This window comes from Ranitomeya imitator, chromosome 6 (genome assembly GCF_032444005.1).
Source record: "Ranitomeya imitator isolate aRanImi1 chromosome 6, aRanImi1.pri, whole genome shotgun sequence".
In the NCBI taxonomy this organism is placed as follows: domain Eukaryota; kingdom Metazoa; phylum Chordata; class Amphibia; order Anura; family Dendrobatidae; genus Ranitomeya; species Ranitomeya imitator.
This window is the reverse complement of record NC_091287.1, coordinates 197,132,086-197,151,230: the sequence shown is the minus strand read 5'-3', so window position 1 is coordinate 197,151,230 and position 19,145 is coordinate 197,132,086. Positions and strand designations below refer to the sequence as shown.

The 19,145-nt window shown below is 45.0% G+C and overlaps 1 protein-coding gene across 1 annotated transcript in view; it reads left to right on the top strand.

Moving 5' to 3' along the window:
* Nucleotides 1–19,145, top strand: part of TRIO (trio Rho guanine nucleotide exchange factor) — a 2,940,676-nt gene that overhangs the window by 2,849,439 nt on the left and 72,092 nt on the right. The window contains 2 exon segments of the mRNA XM_069730426.1: nucleotides 15,403–15,606; nucleotides 16,070–16,284. Coding sequence (XP_069586527.1) covers nucleotides 15,403–15,606; nucleotides 16,070–16,284 — 419 coding nt within the window.

Here is a 19,145-nt window from a genome sequence, read left to right as displayed (position 1 = left end):
TGTGTTGCGGTTGTGTTCGCTGACTTCTTGCTCGTGCTCTATGTGCGGTACCGCGGTCCTGTGACTTAACAAGATCGCTTCCTTCACACAGGGTGAAGTTAACCCGTGCGTGTATACTTATAGTACCGTCATATAGTCCGTCTTACTAGCAGCAGGGTTTTTACCTGCACGGTGGACCTCGGACTGCGAACGCACCTAGTTTCATATCATCTATACTTGGTGCGTTCCGCCAGTCCTTAACATAATACTAGCGCCAAGGTCTGGCTAGTATTGACGGACGATCAGCGTTTACAGCGGTACATCCAGCAGCTGGAGGGAAGGTTGGCGGCTCTAGAGCGTTCAACCTCAGCTGTGGATGTTACTGCTGTCGCTGTTCAGGCTGCAAGTGTGGCTGCAGCTACTTTGTCCACTGCCACCCCTGTACCGATGCTATCTCGCCTCCCGCTACCAGAGAAATTTTCTGGTGACAGTAAGTCCTGTAGGGGTTTCGTCAGTCAGTGCTCAATACATCTCGAGCCTCTGGCCTCTCGTTTCCCTACAGAGCGGGCTAAGGTGGGCTTTATCATATCCTTATTGTCGGACAGGGCGTTGCAGTGGGCTACGCCGCTGTGGGAGCGTGGCGATCATGTGGTGCAGAGTGCTCCGTTATTCCTGAGCACTCTGAAACAGGTCTTTTTAGGACCTCGTGTCACCCATGATACGGCGCTCCAACTGTTGGCATTGACTCAGGGCTCGTCCATGGTCAGCCTTTTTGCCGTCCACTTCCGCACTCTAGCATCTGAGCTGGAGTGGTCGGATAAAGCCCTTATTCCCTATATTTTGGAGGGGGCTGGCTGACCACGTTAAGGACGCCCTGGCCACTAGGGAGATTCCCGCCACACTGGAAGAATTAATAACAGTATCTACTCGTATTGACCTCCGTTTTCACGAGCGGAGGTTAGAGCGAGCCCAGTATAGGCAGAGGTTTCGGCTGGCTCCCACCTTCGCCAAACCTTTGGAATCTCCAGTCCTGGCTCCTGAGCCCCATGAACCTAAGGTAGTGTCACGAGCGGGATCTAAGTCCCGGACCGCTCGTGCACCCCAGGTTTGCCATGTATGCCAACAGTCAGGACATCTTGCCACCAGATGTCATCAGCGGTCGAGGAAACGTCAGCGTCTAGTGGTAGTAGGTGGAGGTGCACTAGACACTGCGACGTTTGCCTCCAAATTGTCCTTTAAGGGGACAATTACTTTTGGCTCATCCTCCCACTCGGTAGAGCTCTGCGTGGATTCTGGGGCGGAGGGCAATTTTATGTCTTCTGCTTTCGCCCAACGTCACGCAATACCCCTGGTTATGCTACCTCAACCAGTAACGGTACGAGTGGTGAATGGGTCGACACTCCCCGCACAGATAACACATCAGACCATCCCTTTTACTCTGTCCATGTCACCATCCCATCAGGAGATTATATCTCCGCTCATCATTCCTGAGGGGATTGATGAGGTCCTGTTGGGGATACCTTGGTTACGGTACCACTCTCCTCACATTGAGTGGTCCTCAGGCAGAATTCTGGGATGGGGTGAATCATGTGGGGGTAGGTGTCACCGAGAGTGTGTTCAGGTTGCTACTACTGAGGTACCCGCAGATCTATCCTCTCTCCCCAAGCAATATTGGTCTTACGCAGACGTGTTCTCCAAAAAGGCGGCGGAGACCCTTCCGCCCCATCGCCCCTATGACTGTCCTATCGATCTCTTGCCTGGTGCGGAGCCTCCCCGGGGTCGAGTTTATCCATTATCTCTCCCGGAGACGGAGGCCATGTCTCAGTACATTCAAGAGAATCTGGCAAGAGGATTTATCAGGAAGTCAGTGTCACCTGCTGTGGCAGGGTTCTTCTTCGTGCAGAAGAAGAATGGGGAACTACGTCCATGCATAGACTACAGGGGTCTTAACGCTATCACCGTTAAGAACAAGTATCCTTTGCCCTTGATATCCGAGCTCTTCGATAGGCTTCGGGGAGCTAGAGTGTTTACTAAATTAGATCTGCGGGGTGCTTATAACCTGATTCGCATCCGTTAGGGGGACGAATGGAAAACGGCGTTTAACACCAGAGATGGGCACTATGAGTATCTGGTGATGCCCTTCGGGCTCTGTAATGCCCCAGCCGTTTTACAAGACTTTGTCAACGACATCTTCCGGGATATGCTTTCCACCTCAGTTGTAGTCTATCTGGATGATATTCTCATCTTTTCTCCAGATATAGACTCCCACCGGAGAGATGTTGGCAGAGTCTTCGACCTCCTACGGGCAAACTCTCTTTATGCTAAGTTGGAGAAGTGTATGTTTGAGCAGGAGTCTTTACCGTTCCTGGGCTATATCATCTCCGCCAGGGATTGGCTATGGATCCTGCCAAACTACAGGCTGTGATGGACTGGCAAGAGCCCCATTCTCTTAAAGCGGTGCAGCGCTTTATGGGGTTCATTAACTATTACCGCCAGTTCATTCCCCACTTCTCACCAAGAAGGGAGCGAATCCCAAATTGTGGTCGGAAGAGGTCTCCAAGGCCTTCACTTCTATTAAGTCCCACTTTGCTAGCGCTCCCATCTTACATCGTCCCGATGTGGATAAGCCATTCCTAATGGAGGTGGATGCCTCATCCGTTGGTGCTGGAGCAGTCCTCTATCAATAGAATGCTCAAGGTCGGAAGCATCCATGCTTCTTCTTCTCTAAGACCTTCACGCCAGCGGAGAGAAACTACTCCATCGGGGATAGGGAGTTGCTAGCAATGAAATTGGCCTTTTCAGAGTGGAGACACCTTCTGGAAGGTGCGCGGTTTCCCTTCCAAGTTTACACGGACCACAAAAATTTGGTCTACTTGCAAACAGCCCAGCGGCTAAATTCTCGCCAAGCCAGATGGTCCTTGTTCTTTTCCCGGTTCCACTTTTCCCTTCATTTTCTCGCCGGGGAGAAGAATATTCGTGCTGACGCTCTCTCTCGCTCCCTTATGTCAACTGAAGAGGAGGAAGAGGAGCCTCGGCTTATTGTCCCTTCTGAGAGCCTGAGAACCGTAGCGCCGGTTTCGCTGGAGTCTGTGCCTCCGGGCAAGACTTTTGTGCCCATTAATTTGCGACCGGAGGTTCTCTCTTGGGCTCATTCGTCCAGGGTGGGTGGACACTTTGGGACAAAGAGAACATCTGAGCTACTGGCGAGGACGTACTGGTGGCCGCATATGGTCCGGGATGTCAGGGATTATATTCTGGCGTGTGTCTCCTGCGCCAAAAATAAATCTCCGCGGCAAAGGCCAGCTGGGTTGCTCTATCCCTTGCCGGTGGCAGATAGGCCCTGGGAGATGGTCGAGATGGACTTTGTCGTGGGTTTACCCAAATCTCGTGGCTGTACCATCATTTGGGTCATCACCGATCATTTCTCAAAAATAGTGCATTTGGTGCCACTACCACGGTTACCTTCTGCACGGGCCTTGGCAGCGTTGTTCATTAAACACATCTTCCGCCTACATGGTATGCCTGACAAAATTGTCAGTGACCGGGGTCCCCAGTTTGCGTCTCGGTTCTGGAGAGAGCTTTGTCGTCTTCTCAGTATTGAGTTGAATCTCTCTTCTGCTTATCATCCCGAGACGAATGGGTTGGTAGAGAGGGCCAACCAGACTCACATACCTGCGACATTTTGTTTCAGCCAGGCAGGATGACTGGGCATCCTTGCTATCGTGGGCAGAGTTTGCGCTGAACAACGCCGTAGCCCACTCCACTGGACAAACCCCATTCCTCCTCAACTATGGTCAGCATCCACGGGTACCTGTGCCTATGCCCGTGTCTTCCGCAGACTCCAGGGTGGCAGACTGGGCTGTGGAGGCACGGGATATTTGGGACCGCACTCAGGATGCCATTCGGGCCTCTAAGGAGAGAATGAGGTCCTCCGCCGATGCTCATCGGCGCCACGCTCCGACCTTTGCTCCTGGCGACTTGGTGTGGCTCTCCGTCCGTAACATCAGGCTGCGAGTTGAGTCCACTAAGTTTGCTCCTCGCTACTTGGGTCCCTTCAAGGTCCTCGAACAGGTTAATCCTGTGGTCTACCGTCTGGCCCTTCCTCCACGCCTTGGTATCACCGACACCTTTCATGTGTCCCTCCTTAAGCCCGTATACATGTCCCAGTTTTCTGAGTCATCTGCCGAGACATCGGGTTTGTCTACGGACGATTTCGAGGTGAACGCTATCTTGGGGTGCAAGGTGGTACGTGGCAAAAACATTTTTTTGGGTGGACTGGAAGGGTTACGGCCCTGAGGATAGGTCCTGGGAGCTTGCTGAGCACATTCGGGCTCCGCAGCTTATTGCTGCCTTTGAACGTAGCGAGGCCCAAGGAGGGGGGCCCTAGGAGGGGGGGTAATGTTAGGAGTCGAGTTTCCTCTGCTGCACAGGGGGAATCTCGATCCGTGTCTGCTGCGGTCTCCCATTCTGCTTCGGCCGCAGTGGGCTCTGCTCAGCGGAGGTGTCGCTCCCAGCGTCTCGCTGGGACTGATTCTGTGCAAAGGGTTACTGCTGCCTTTTCCGGCTCTCCTGTTGTACCCTGCACTGATCTGCGGCGAGCGGGCTTCCCTGGGACTAAGTCCTTATTTGCACACACTGAGCATGCCCTGGACAGGATCTCCCGTTGGAGATCGAGGGTCACATGCTCAGGTGCTGCAGCACATCCCATTGGTCCTCTTGGCAGGTCCTGAAAGGGCAAAACTTCTGTAGCAGCTTCCTGTGCTGCAACTATATAAACTGCGCATGACCGCACGGCCATGCGCTAGTATTGTCTTGATAATATGTGTGTGTGTTGTGAGTGAAAGTCGCTCTTTAAAATACCCTCCCTATTGGATGACTGTTCGCGGAAGGTGTATGTTTGCTATCTAGCGCCCGACTTATCCAACAGCACGTTACACACATAACAGCGTCTAGTTGCTGTGACCGCCTGTACGGCGCCGTGCGCTTCCTCTGCACTTTCCTTACCCAAGCCTGGGTGGTTAGTGGCGTCCGTCATTGCGGCACTGCATGCACTCTCGTGCCTTTGTATACTATTTTAATAGTTTCTTTACACACCAAGTTGCGGTGTTGTGCCGGCAAGTGGTCTAATCGGACTTCAATCCTGTGTTGGGTTTGTGTTCGCTGACTTCTTGCTCGTGCTCTATGTGCGGTACCACGGTCCTGTGACTTAACAGGATCGCTTCCTTCACGCAGGGTGAAGTTAACCCGTGCGTGTATACTTATAGTACCGTCATATAGTCCGTCTTACTAGCAGCAGGGTTTTTACCTGCACGGTGGACCTCGGACTGCGAACGCACCTAGTTTCATATCATCTATACTTGGTTCGTTCCGCCAGTCCTTAACAGTATCAACCACTGAGGACTCTCAATTCTAAATATTTTTTGTCAAGTCCAACCAGATCAATCTGTAAATGTTGACCTTATCTGTAGGCTTTTGTACCCCCCCCCCCCCCCTCATCCCCTGTATGGCTCTACCTTCTTATTGGACAGTAATTTACAAGGCAAAAGTAAACGCTCTTAAAGGGAACCTGCCACCCCGTTTTTTCAAGATGAAATAAAAATAGCGCTAAATAGGGGCAGAGCTGTGCTTTAAATTAGTGTATTTTGGAGCCCCGAAATACCTTTGTAAAGTCGCCGTTTTGGGCTGTCACTCACGCTGGTCTGGTCATATAAGCATGGTGACAGCGCTTTTTCTCCCCCAGATCTCCGTTGGTGGCGTAGTGGTGTGCGCATGCACAACAGGCGAATCTAGTGCGCAGGTGAAGGAAAAGAGCGCGATGCGAACTCGGCTTCAGGAAAATGGCCGCCACGATCTCCATCTGCGCACGCGCGGCATCCCGCGGCCATTTTCCTGAAGCCCCGGGAAGCCGAGAAGTACCATCTGCGCACGCGCGGCCTCACAAAGATGGCCGCGCCCACCGATAACCGCGGAATAGCGCAGATCACGCTTCATTTTCCCATATGACCAGACCAGCGTGAGTGACAGCCCAAAACAGCGACTTTACAAAGGTATTTCGGCAGCATAGGTGGGGAATAAAGGCTCCAAAATACACTAATTTAAAGCACAGCTCTGCCCCTATTTAGCGCTATTTTTATTTCATCTTGAAAAAACAGGGTGACAGGTTCCCTTTAAGGAATAATCTTTAACACTCCCTTGTCTGAAGGGGAAATTTGCATATCAGTTGCCTTCAACTTCAAGATCCCATATCTCTGCAAAAAAATGTTTTAATTCAGCTCTTCAGCCCATTTCTATTGATTTAGGGATTTAGCTATGGAGTTTAATAAAATTATGTGAAAGGTTATTTTAAAGAGTTGTAGATATACTTAATAGTAGATATAATGCCCTTTCTAAATGGTTTGTACCACAGTGACCAGTCAATATGGGTCTAGTTCCTGATAACCGAGATAAGGAATGGATCTTCTTCTTGAAGTACATGCAACTACTAAATGTCTTACAATCATCAAGTAAGCTGCTCATATAAAGTGGTCCCCCAATGACAATGTAAAGCTTACAAAATATGTAAGAAGTAGTGATGAGCGAATATACTCATTGCTCGGGTTTACCGAGTATTTGTTAGTGTTCGGAGATTAAGTTTTCATCTGTCGTTGAATGATTTATAGCTATTAGCCAGGCTGAGTACATGTGGGGGTTGCCTGGTTGCTAGGTAATCCCCACATTTAAACAAGCTGGCTAATAGCTGTAAATCATTCATCTGCAGTGATGAAAACTTAATCTCCGAACACTAACAAATACTCGGCGATCACCCGAGCGTGCTCGGGAAAACCCGAGCAACGAGTACACACGCTCATCACTAGTAAGCAGGAGAAATAAAAATGAATAGAGGTTTCTTACATGAAACTTGTCATGCTGAAAATGGAATATGATCTGCAAGTGGGTTGTTATAGAGCAGGAGGAGCTGATCAGATTGATGAACATTTTTGTGGGAAATGTTTCAGTATTTTATTCATTGCATTCCCTGCTGTTTGTATGCATATGAGTCCAATGAGCGGTTCAATTCAGTGATGACAGTCTTCCCTGGATGTCTGTGGATGCAGAGATAGCTATAAAGCATTGAGTAGGACCACTCGCTGGACACTTATGTATATGTAAGACTTCACATGACTTAAATACAAGTTAAACTGAATCTTTTACAGAATCCTTCATATGAATATGATCATTTTCAACTTTTCTATATGATGCTGACCACAGATTACGCTGCATGTGCAATATTTATTTGTATTTATTTTACTCACTTACATAGCGCCAATAATTCCACACCGATTTACAAACATTATCGGCACTGTCCCTATAGGGACTCATAATCTAGTATGTCCAGTATGTCTTTGGAGTCTGGGAGGAAACCGTAAAACCCAGAGGAAACCCATGCAAACACGGGGAGAACATACAAACTCCTTGGAGATGTTGTCATTGGTGGGATTTAAACCCAGGAGCACAGCGCTGCAAGGCTGCAGTGCTAACCACTAAGCCACCATGCAGCCTATCTGACAGATTCCCTTTAACCCCTTTACCCCCAAGGGTGGTTTGCACGTTATGGACCGGGCCAATTTTTACAATTCTGACCACTGTCCCTTTATGAGGTTATAACTCTGGAACGCTTCAACGGATCCCAGTGATTCTGACAATGTTTTCGCGTGACATATTGTACTTCATGATAGTGGTAAAATTTCTTTGATATTACCTGCGCTTATTTGTGAAAAAAACAGAAATTTGGCGAAAATGTAGAAAGTTTTTCAAATTTCCAACTTTGAATTTTTATGCAATTAAATCACAGAGATATGTCACACAAAATACTTAATAAGTAACATTTCCCATATGTCTGCTTTACATCAGCACAATTTTGGAACAAATAGTTTTTTTTTGTTAGGGAGTTATAAGGGTTAAAAGTTGACCAGCAATTTCTCATTTTTACAACACCATTTTTTTTTAGGGACCACATCTCATTTGAAGTCATTTTGAGGGGTCTATATGATAGAAAATACCCAAGTGTGACACCATTCTAAAAACTGCACCCCTCAAGGTGCTCAAAACCATATTCAAGAAGTTTATTAACCCTTCTGGTGCTTCACAGGAATTTTTGGAATGTTTAAATAAAAATGAACATTTAACTTTTTTCACAAAAAATTTACTTCAGCTCCAATTTGTTTTATTTTACCAAGGGTAACAGGACAAAATGGACCCCAAAAGTTGTTGTACAATTTGTCCTGAGTACACCGATACCCCATATGTAGGGGTAAACCACTGTTTGGGCACATGACAAAGCTCGGAAGCGAAGGAGCGCCATTTGACTTTTCAATGCAAAATTGACTGGAATCGAGATGGGACACCATGTTGCGTTTGGAGAGCCCCTGATGTGCCTAAACATTGAAACCCCCCACAAGTGGCACCATTTTGGAAAGTAGACCCCCTAAGGAACATATCTAGAGGTGTGGTGAGCACTTTGACCCACCAAGTGCTTCACAGAAGTTTATAATACAGAACCGTAAAAATAAAAAATCATATTTTTTCACAAAAATTATATTTTCGCCCCCAATTTTTTATTTTTCCAAGGGTAAGAGAAGAAATTGGACCCAAAAAGTTGTTGTACAATTTGTCCTGAGTACGCTGATACCCCATATGTGGGGGTAAACCACTGTTTGGGTGCATGGGAGAGCTCGGAAGGGAAGGAGTGCCGTTTGACTTTTCAATGCAAAATGGACGGAATTGAGATGGGACGCCATGCTGCGTTTGTAGAGCCACTGATGTGCCTAAACATTGAAACCCCCCACAAGTGACACCATTTTGGAAAGTAGACCCCTAAGGAACTTATCTAGAAGTGTGGTGAGCACTTTGACCCACCAAGGGCTTCACAGAAGTTTATAATGCAGAGCCGTAAAAATAAAACAAAATTTTTTTCCCACAAAAATTATTTTTTAGCCCCCAGTTTTGTATTTTCCCGAGTGTAACAGGAGAAATAGGACCCCAAAAGTTGTGGTCCAATTTGTCCTGAGTGCGCTGATACCCCATATGTTGGGGTAAACCCCTGTTTGGGCACACGGGAGAGCTCGGAAGGGAAGGAGCACTGTTTTACTTTTTCAACGCAGAATTGGCTGGAATTGAGATCGGACACCATGTCGCGTTTGGCGAGCCCCTGATGTGCCTAAACAGTGAAAACCCCCCAATTATAACTGAAACCCTAATCCAAACACACCCCTAACCCTAATCCCAACAGTAACCCTAACCACACCTCCTACCCTGACACACCCCTAGCCCTAATTCCAACCCTATTCCCAACCGTAAATGTAATATAAACCCTAACCGTAACTTTAGCCCCAACCCTAACCCTAAATTTAGCCCCAACCCTAACTGTAGCCTTAACCCTAGCCCCAACCCTAACCCTAGCCCTAACCCTAACCCAAGCCCTAACCCTAACCATAGCCCTAATGGGAAAATGGAAATAAATACATTTTTTTAATTTTTCCCTAACTAAGGGGATGATGAAGGGGGGTTTGATTTACTTTTATAGCGGGTTGTTTAGTGGATTTTTATGATTAGCAGCCGTCACACACTGAAAGACGCGTTTTATTGCAAAAAATATTTTTTGCGTTACCACATTTTGAGAGCTATAATTTTTCCAGATTTTGGTCCACAGAGTCATGTGAAATCTTGTTTTTTTGTGGGACGAGTTGACATTTTTATTGGTAATATTTTCGGGCACGTGATATTTTTTGATCGCTTTTTATTCCGATTTTTGTGAGGCAGAATGACCAAAAACCAGCTATTCATGAATTTCTTTTGGGGGAGGCGTTTATACCGTTCCGCGTTTGGTAAAATGATAAAGTAGTTTTATTCTTTGGGTCAGTACGATTACAGCGATACCTCATTTATATCATTTTTTTATGTTTTGGCGCTTTTATGATGAGGGGGGTGCCAGTACAGGGGTAACACTGCTGCAGCCAGGCATGTCCTCTGAAATCCGGAGGAGTGACTGCTCCAGTAATGAGGGAAATAGGAGAGCAGGGCAGGCCAGACAGGTGCTGGTAGTGGGGGACTCAATTATTAGGGGAACAGATAGGGCAATCTGTCACAAAGACAGGGATCGTCGAACGGTGTGCTGCCTTCCTGGCACTCAAGTCCGACACATCGCTGATCGGGTGGACAGATTACTGGGAGGGGCTGGTGAGGACCCAGCGGTCATGGTGCACATTGGCACAAATGACAAACTTCGAGGTAGGTGGAAGGTCCTCAAAGATGATTTCAGGGAATTAGGCTGCAAGCTGAAAGCAAGGACCTCCAACGTGGTATTTTCCGAAATACTGCTTGTACCACGTGCCACGCCAGAGAGGCAACGGGAGATTAGGGAGGTTAATAAGTGGCTCAATAATTGGTGTAGGAAGGAGGGGTTTGGGTTCCTGCAGAACTGGGCCGACTTCTCAGTTAGCTACAGGCTCTACGCTAGGGACGGGCTGCACCTCAATGGGGAGGGTGCAGATGTGTTGGGGGAGAAAATGGCTAAAAGGTTGGAGGAGTGTTTAAACTAGGAATTGGGGGGGAGGGTATTCATTTTATAGGAGGGGAAGATAGTGCAGATAGACCTGGGCACAAATAAGGAAGTTGGGGGTGGCGGTGGCATGGGGGTGGGGTTAGAACAGTTAATAATTTAAGAAAGAATAGAGGTGCAGAGAGATACATAAAATGTATGTATACTAATGCCAGAAGCCTCGCCAACAAAATGGATGAATTAGAACTAATGTTGTTGGAGCATAATTATGACATGGTGGGGATATCTGAGACATGGCTGGATGAGAGCCATGACTGGGCTGTTAACTTGCAGGGCTATAGCCTGTTCAGAAATGACCGTACAGATAAGCGAGTGGGTGGGGTGTGTTTATATGTAAAATCGTCCTTAAAACCCATCCTGCGTGATAATATAGGTGAATTTAATGAAAATGTAGAATCCCTGTGGGTGGAGATAAGGGCAGGGGGAAAAAATAATAAATTACTGATAGGGGTTTGTTATAAATCTCCAAAAATAATGGAAGCAATGGAGAATATCCTCGTAAAGCAAATAGATGAAGCTGCGACTCAAGGAGAAGTCATTATTATGGGGGACTTCAACTACCCTGAAATAGATTGGGGAACAGAAACCTGCAGTTTCAGCAAAGGTAATCGGTTTTTGACAACTATGAGAGACAATTACCTTTCACAACTGGTTCACGACCCAACAAGAAGGGGGGCACTGCTAGACCTAATATTAACCAACAGGCCAGACCGCATAGCAAATATAAGGATTGGGGGTCACTTGGGTAATAGCGATCACAAAATAATAAGTTTTCATGTATCCTTTAAAAAGATGTGTAATAGAGGGGTTACAAGGACACTAAACTTCAGGAGGGCAAATTTCCAATGGATGAGAGAGGATCTTGGTGCAATTAACTGGGACGATATCCTGAGACACAAAAATACACAAAGAAAATGGGAGACGTTTATTAGCATCCTGGATAGGACCTGTGCACAGTATATACCGTATGGGAATAAACATACTAGAAATAGGAGGAAACCAATATGGCTAAATAGAGCTGTAAGGGGCGCAATAAGTGACAAAAAGAAAGCATTTAGAAAATTAAAGGAAGTAAGTAGTGATGAGGCATTAAATAAATACAGAAAATTAAATAAATTCTGTAAAAAGCAAATCAAGGCAGCAAAGATTGAGACAGAGAGACTCATTGCCAGAGAGAGTAAAAATAATCCTAAAATATTCTTTAACTACATAAATAGCAAGAAACTAAAAAATGATAGTGTTGGCCACCTTAAAAATAGTCTGGGTGAAATGGTGGATGAGGATGAGGAAAAAGCCAATATGCTAAATGACTTTTTTTCATCAGTATTTACACAAGAAAATCCCATGGCAGACAAAATGACTAGTGATAAAAATTCCCAATTAAATGTAACCTGCTTAACCCAGCAGGAAGTGCGGCGGCGTCTAAAAATCATTAAAATTGACAAATCTCCGGGCCCGGATGGGATACACCCTCGAGTACAGGGTCTGTACCACAGGACTGGCGTATAGCAAATGTGGTGCCAATATTCAAAAAGGGGACAAAAACTGAACTCGGAAATTATAGGCCAGTAAGCTTAACCTCTACTGTGGGTAAAATCCTGGAAGGCATTCTAAGGGATGCTATACTGGAGTATCTGAAGAGGAATAACCTCATGACTTAGTATCAGCACGGGTTTACTAGGGACCGTTCATGTCAGACTAATTTGATCAGTTTCTATGAAAAGGTAAGTTCCGGATTGGACCAAAGGAACCCAGTGGATGTAGTGTATATGGACTTTTCAAAAGCTTTTAATACGGTGCCACACAAAAGGTTGATACATAAAATGAGAATAATGGGGATAGGGGAAAATATATGCAAGTGGGTTGAGAGCTGGCTCAGGGATAGGAAACAAAGGGTGTTTATTAATGGAGCACACTCGGACTGGGTAGCGGTTAGCAGTGGGGTACCACAGGGGTCAGTATTGGGCCCTCTTCTTTTTAACATATTTATTAATGACCTTGTAGGGGGCATTCAGAGTAGAATTTCAATGTTTGCAGATGACACTAAACTCTGCAGGGTAATCAATACAGAGGAGGACAATTTTATATTACAGGATGATTTATGTAAACTAGAAGCTTGGGCTGATAAATGGCAAAAGAGCTTTAATGGGGATAAATGTAAGGTCATGCACTTGGGTAGAAGTAATAAGATGTATAACTATGTGCTTAATTCTAAAACTCTGGGCAAAACCGTCAATGAAAAAGACCTGGGTGTATGGGTGGATGACAAACTCATATTCAGTGGCCAGTGTCAGGCAGCTGCTACAAAGGCAAATAAAATAATGGGATGCATTAAAAGAGGCATAGATGCTCATGAGGAGAACATAATTTTACCTCTATACAAGTCACTAGTTCGACCACACTTAGAATACTGTGCACAGTTCTGGTCTCCGGTGTATAAGAAAGACATAGCTGAACTAGAGCGGGTGCAAAGAAGAGCGACCAAGGTTATTAGAGGACTGGGGGGTCTGCAATACCAAGATAGGTTATTACACTAGGGGCTATTTAGTTTGGAAAAACAAAGACTAAGGGGTGATCTTATGTTAATGTATAAATATATGAGGGGACAGTACAAAGACCTTTCTGATGATCTTTTTAATCATAGACCTGAAACCGGGACAAGGGGGCATCCTCTGCGTTTGGAGGAAAAAAGGTTTAAGCATAATAACAGACGCGGATTCTTTACTGTAAGAGCAGTGAGACTATGGAACTCTCTGCCGTATGATGTTGTAATGAGTGATTCATTACTTAAATTTAAGAGGGGACTGGATACCTTTCTGGAAAAGTATAATGTTACAGGGTACATACACTAGATTCCTTGATAGGGCGTTGATCCAGGGAACTAGTCTGATTGCCGTATGTGGAGTCGGGAAGGAATTTTTTTCCCCAATGTGGAGCTTACTCTTGCCACATGGGTTTTTTTTTGCCTTCCTCTGGATCAACATGTTAGGGCATGTTAGCTTAGGCTATGGGTTGAACTAGATGGACTTATAGTCTTCCTTCAACCTTAACAACTATATGTAACTATGTAACTATACGATAAAAACTATTTTATAGAAAAAATAATTATTTTTGCATCGCCTTATTCTGAGGACTATAACTTTTTTATTTTTGCTGATGATGCTGTATGGCGGCTCGTTTTTTGCGGGACAAGATGACTTTTTCAGCGGTACCATGGTTATTTATATCTGTCTTTTTGATCGCGTGTTATTCCACTTTTTGTTCGGCGGTATGATAATAAAGCGTTGTTTTTTGCCTCGTTTTTTTTTTTCTTACGTTGTTTACTGAAGGGGTTAACTAGTGGGCCAGTTTTATAGGTCCGGTCGTTACGGACACGGTGATACTAAATATGTGTACTTTTATTGTTTTGTTTTTTTATTTAGATAAAGAAATGTATTTATGGGAATAATTTTTTTTTTTCATTATTTAGAATTTTTTTTTTTTTACACATTTGGAAAATTTTTTTTAACTTTTTTACTTTGTCCCAGGGGGGATCATCATCACAGATCGGTGATCTGACAGTTTGCACAGCACTCTGTCAGATCACCGATCTGTCTGAGAGCTATGCAGGCTTACCAAGAGCCTGCCCTGAGCAGGCACTTGGTAAGCCACCTCCCTACCTGCAGGACCTGGATGCCGTGGCCATCTTGGATCCGGGTCTGCTACAGGGAGGGAGGTAAGAGACCCTCAGAGCAACGCGATTACATCGCGTTGCTGCGGGGGTCTCAGGGAAGCCCGCAGGGAGCCCCCTCCCTGCGCGATGCTTCCCTGCACCGCTGGCACACCGCGATCATGTTTGATCGTGGTGTGCCGGGGGTAATGTGCTGGGGGCGGTCCGTGACCGCTCCTGGCACATAGCGCCGGATGTCAGCTGCGATAGGCAGCTGACACCCGGCCGCGATCGGCCGTGCTTTTCCCGTGAGCGCGGCCGATCGCCCTGGACGTACTATTCCGTCCGTGGGAATTTAGGCCCACCCCACATGGACGGAATAGTACGTCCAATGGCAGAAAGGGGTTAATTTACATTGAGCTTTTTGGCAAACTACAGGAAGGAAAACAAAATAATTGTGCTTGGATTAAGTTGGTATACATGCAGCACATAAACGCATGTTCACATTGGCCATAAGGTGCACAAAACCTACAAGAAACAAAATGAGCAAAGAAACCCTGCTGTAACTAAATAAATAAAAAGCAAGTGCATTTAAAAAGCTCAGGGTTCTTAGTAATACTGTTTTTGATCAAAAATAGCATAAAAGCCATCCCACCATCATCAAGGTGCCCTGATTGGGACAGTCCTACGCTGTCTAATATTAAAAACCTTACCATGTGTCAGAGTTGACCTCAGTGTGTGAATAAGGGCAGACAAAAAGACCGGGTCCCAATCTATGGACACCAGTCTGGGGAAGCTTTTTAATGTAATTACCAGCTCAGAAAATGGAGGCCACGCCCCAGCTTGCACAAAATGCAAAAATACAAAGAAAACTACAGGAAGGCTTGAATGACAATGTTTATGTCCTCACAGTCCTAATTACCATTGGCTTGCACTGATTTCTGTAATTAGTGCAGGACTCTTATAGGAAGCTAACATGCTCAGCAAAATGGGATGACTATGTTTGACTTCCTATTACAACAAATGATGGACCCTGACAAGTCACTGGGATGTTACTACCCCCATCATCACATATTTATATATCTAGATTTTACTAGCATTAATTGTCCAAGTTTCGGAAAAAAAATTCCAATGTATTTTGCTGTATAAAGTAATAATTTATTTTTCTTTTATTAAGCCTTGGCATCTCCAGCTGAATACCAGAAAACCCATGCTGATTTAAATAATCTTAATGGTGGGAACAATTCCACTTGTCCTACAAATTCAACGGGGCTTGGTATCTGTAACAGAATGAGACCATCTCGAATCCCCCAGCCAGTGAGACATTTTTCTCCACTTATGGTTTCCACTTCTACTATGTCAGAGACAGACAAATCATCAGGTATGTCTGTTTGCATTGCCTTTGTTTTAACTGCCTTTGTTTTAACTGATCTATTTTTTGGTGGTGCAAGCTAATTTATTAAACTACGTATGGCTGAGCTTACAAGTAGAGGTTGTTTGCTGCACAATCAGTTACTGCACAGCAAAACTGCATGCGCAATTTGCCATGCAGTTATTCTCATCTGGATTTTTCCAGGTGAGACATAATTAAATGTGTGTTTCACCTGACAAAACTGAGCGTTGAATAACCACAGTGCAAATCAATAGCAATTTGCAGTAATATTTTTAGGCTGTGCTTCACGGCACACTATGCCATCCTAGAAGTTGAATGGTGGGTTAACAAATGTGATTGATTTAAAACCCAAGAGGCGATTGCCATATATTGTGGAAGCCAGTTATCAATTCTAAAACATCTCTCAATGCTCATGTTTCATCTAATTTTCCATTGTCTTTTGGCAAGGAAGCTTCTATACCAAGGAGCCCTCTTCATAAAGGCTCTTTTTGGAGCACAGTACAAGTAAATCCTACTAGCATTCCAGGTTCTGGTGCTTTTCCCAGGGACATTGATTTCCTGCAACGCAAGGGTCCAAGACATCACATAGAAATCAAGGACTCAGATCGCTTCAGCACCTGCTCCTCCAAGAGTGAGCAGAAAATTCACACTGCTCAGACTAATGGGGTAAGAGCTAAGCTCCATCCCTTTTTTAAGCTCTCTGAAAATCTGTGCTGTTGGGTTACACCTTACTAACCTCTAGCTCTGCAGTCATTTTCCTTGAGATAATCAACTCTTTGTGTCTTCCTTTCATAATATTATTTTTTCCTGCACCAACCTATGATAGACTCTTGCTCTTGTTTGTTCTCTTGTTGCTTTCTAAGTTTCAATTGCTATTTTTTTAACTCTTTTACTTTTTCTATCTGATTGCAAACAATCCATTTTTATATATTTGAACATTCTTGTAATAGTTTATTCATATTGATTAATATTGTTATCTTAATATATACTTAACTTATAATGTATTCACTTCCTGTTCCGTCCAGATGTGTCGTGATCCCAGAATTCCAAGAGGCGGAAGTTTACCGACCTTCTATTGGGACACCCTCTTGCGCGGTAACACCAGCGGAACACCATCACACTTACACATACACACTCTGTATACGCCATACGCAACACACATACACACACACTGTATATGCCTTACCCAACACACACACCATATACGACGTACGCAGCCTCTTGCGTGGTACCACCAGCGGAATACCGTCGCGAACACGCCGCCGCTGTGATCAGCCGAATGATTTGCTTACCCTTGGAATCTTTGTACAACATCTGCAGTTTTAATGTGACCGCCGCTATCTGTCTGCACAATGATGGTGGAGGTCTGATTTACTGCTCCTGCGTGAATTCCTTGCAGATGCAGTGAATCATTCGGCTGATCCTGGCAGCAGATGCACGACGTGTCTACAGGCAGAGGAAGCCTGTCACATTAAAGGGGTTTTCCCACGAACGAAAGTTCATTTTAAAAATTGTCTGTGTCTGACCATGTACGGAGCATACCAGATCTCCTGGGCAGGGAAGTAATCAAAAGACAATACAGACATTACAGCAGGTGATAACAGAGGATTTCCTTTGTCAGGTAAAATATTTCACAGACTGTTTTTAAACAATATTTTACCTCACAAAATGTATCCTTTGCAATCCCCTGCTGTAATGTCAGTATTGTCTTTGAGGGGAGAACACAGCACAGGAAGGAGAGAGACAACAGACATGGGGGATAGCACATGGGGTAGACAGGACAAAGAAGAGAGCACAGGCGGGAGAAGTCAGCACATGGGGAAGGAGAGAGTGGATAGGTGGGTGAGCACATTGGGGGGAGGGATTCTTAACGCTACAAAGCCTGCCCCCATCGTGACTTTACCTCCCTCTCGATGCCATAGCATTGGGCCTCCATCTAGTTTTGAATAATTGTTCTACATAGCCAAAGTGCTGTTTAATTTACTAAGGTGCTCTCTGTAATTTGCCTTAAATAAAATTGTACTAGATATAAAATTATATTATACTAGATATGTTTTAGATTATGTATCAATATCTTAAGGCTATGTGCACATGATGCATTTTTGATGCTTTTTCGCAGCATTTTTTTCCACACAGAAATGGTCTAAAAATGCAATGGAATCCTTATGCAAGCTAATTCAAAGACAATCCTGAAGTGTTGTGGACATGATCAGTAAATATCCATGCATATTTGTAGTGTGTTTTTTTTCTGCAGCATGTCAATCCTTTTTGTGTTTCTGCAGCATTTCCGCACCCATTGCCTTCAAGTGAGTCAGACAAATCCACAGCAAAAACATAGTAACATAGTTTTTAAGGTTGAAGGAAGACTTTAAGTCCATCTAGTCCAACCCATATCCTAACCTAACATGCCCTAACACGTTGATCCAGAAGAAGGCAAAAAAAAAACCATGTGGCAAACAGTAAGCTCCACATTGGGGGAAAAAAATCCTTCCTGACTCCACATACGGCAATCAGACTAGTTCCCTGGATCAGCGCACTATAGAGTAGTGTATATAATATGTTGCATTATACTTTTCAAGAAAGGCATCCAGTCAGTTCTTAAATTTTAGTAATGAATCACTCATTACAACATCATATTGCAGAGAGTTCCATAATCTCACTGATCTTACAGTAAAGAATCCGCATGATTCTTTCCTCCAGACGTAGAGGATGCCCCCGTCTCAGGTCTACGAGTAAAAAGATCATTAGAAAGGTCTTTGTTCTGTCCCCTCATGTATTTATACATTGTAATAAGATCACCACATCTAGCTATCTATAGATCTATCTATAGATCTATCTATCTGTAGATCTATCTATCTATAGATCTACCTATCTAGCGATAGATCTGTAGATAGAGCTATAGACAGATAGATAGATCTATAGATACCTAGAAAAAAAATCTGTGTTAAGGTACCGTCACATTTAGCGACGCTGCAGCGATACAGACAACGATGCCGATCGCTGCAGCGTCGCTGTTTAGGTCGTTGTGTGGTCGCTGGAGAGCTGTCACACAGACCAACGATGCCGAGGTCCCCGGGTAACCAGGGTAAACATCGGGTTACTAAGCGCAGGGCCGCGCTTAGTAACCCGATGTTTACCCTGGTTACCATTGTAAAAGTTAAAAAAAACAATCAGTACATACTTACATTCCGGTGTCTGTCACGTCCCCCAGCGTCAGCTTCCCTGCACTGTGTCAGCGCCGGCCGTAAAGAAGAGCACAGCGGTGACGTCACCGCTGTGCTCTACTTTACGGCCGGCCGGCGCTGACAGTCAGTGCAGGAAGCTGACGCCGGGGGACGTGACAGACATCGGAATGTGAGTATGTACTGTTTGTTTTTTTTTAACTTTAAGGCTAAGTGCACACGTTCAGGATTTCTCGCAGAAAATTCTTGAGAAAACCGGACATTTTCTGCAAGAAATCCGCAAGAAAACCGCACGCGTTTTTGCCGCGGTTTTGCCGTGTTTTTACCACGGTTTTTTCCGGACAC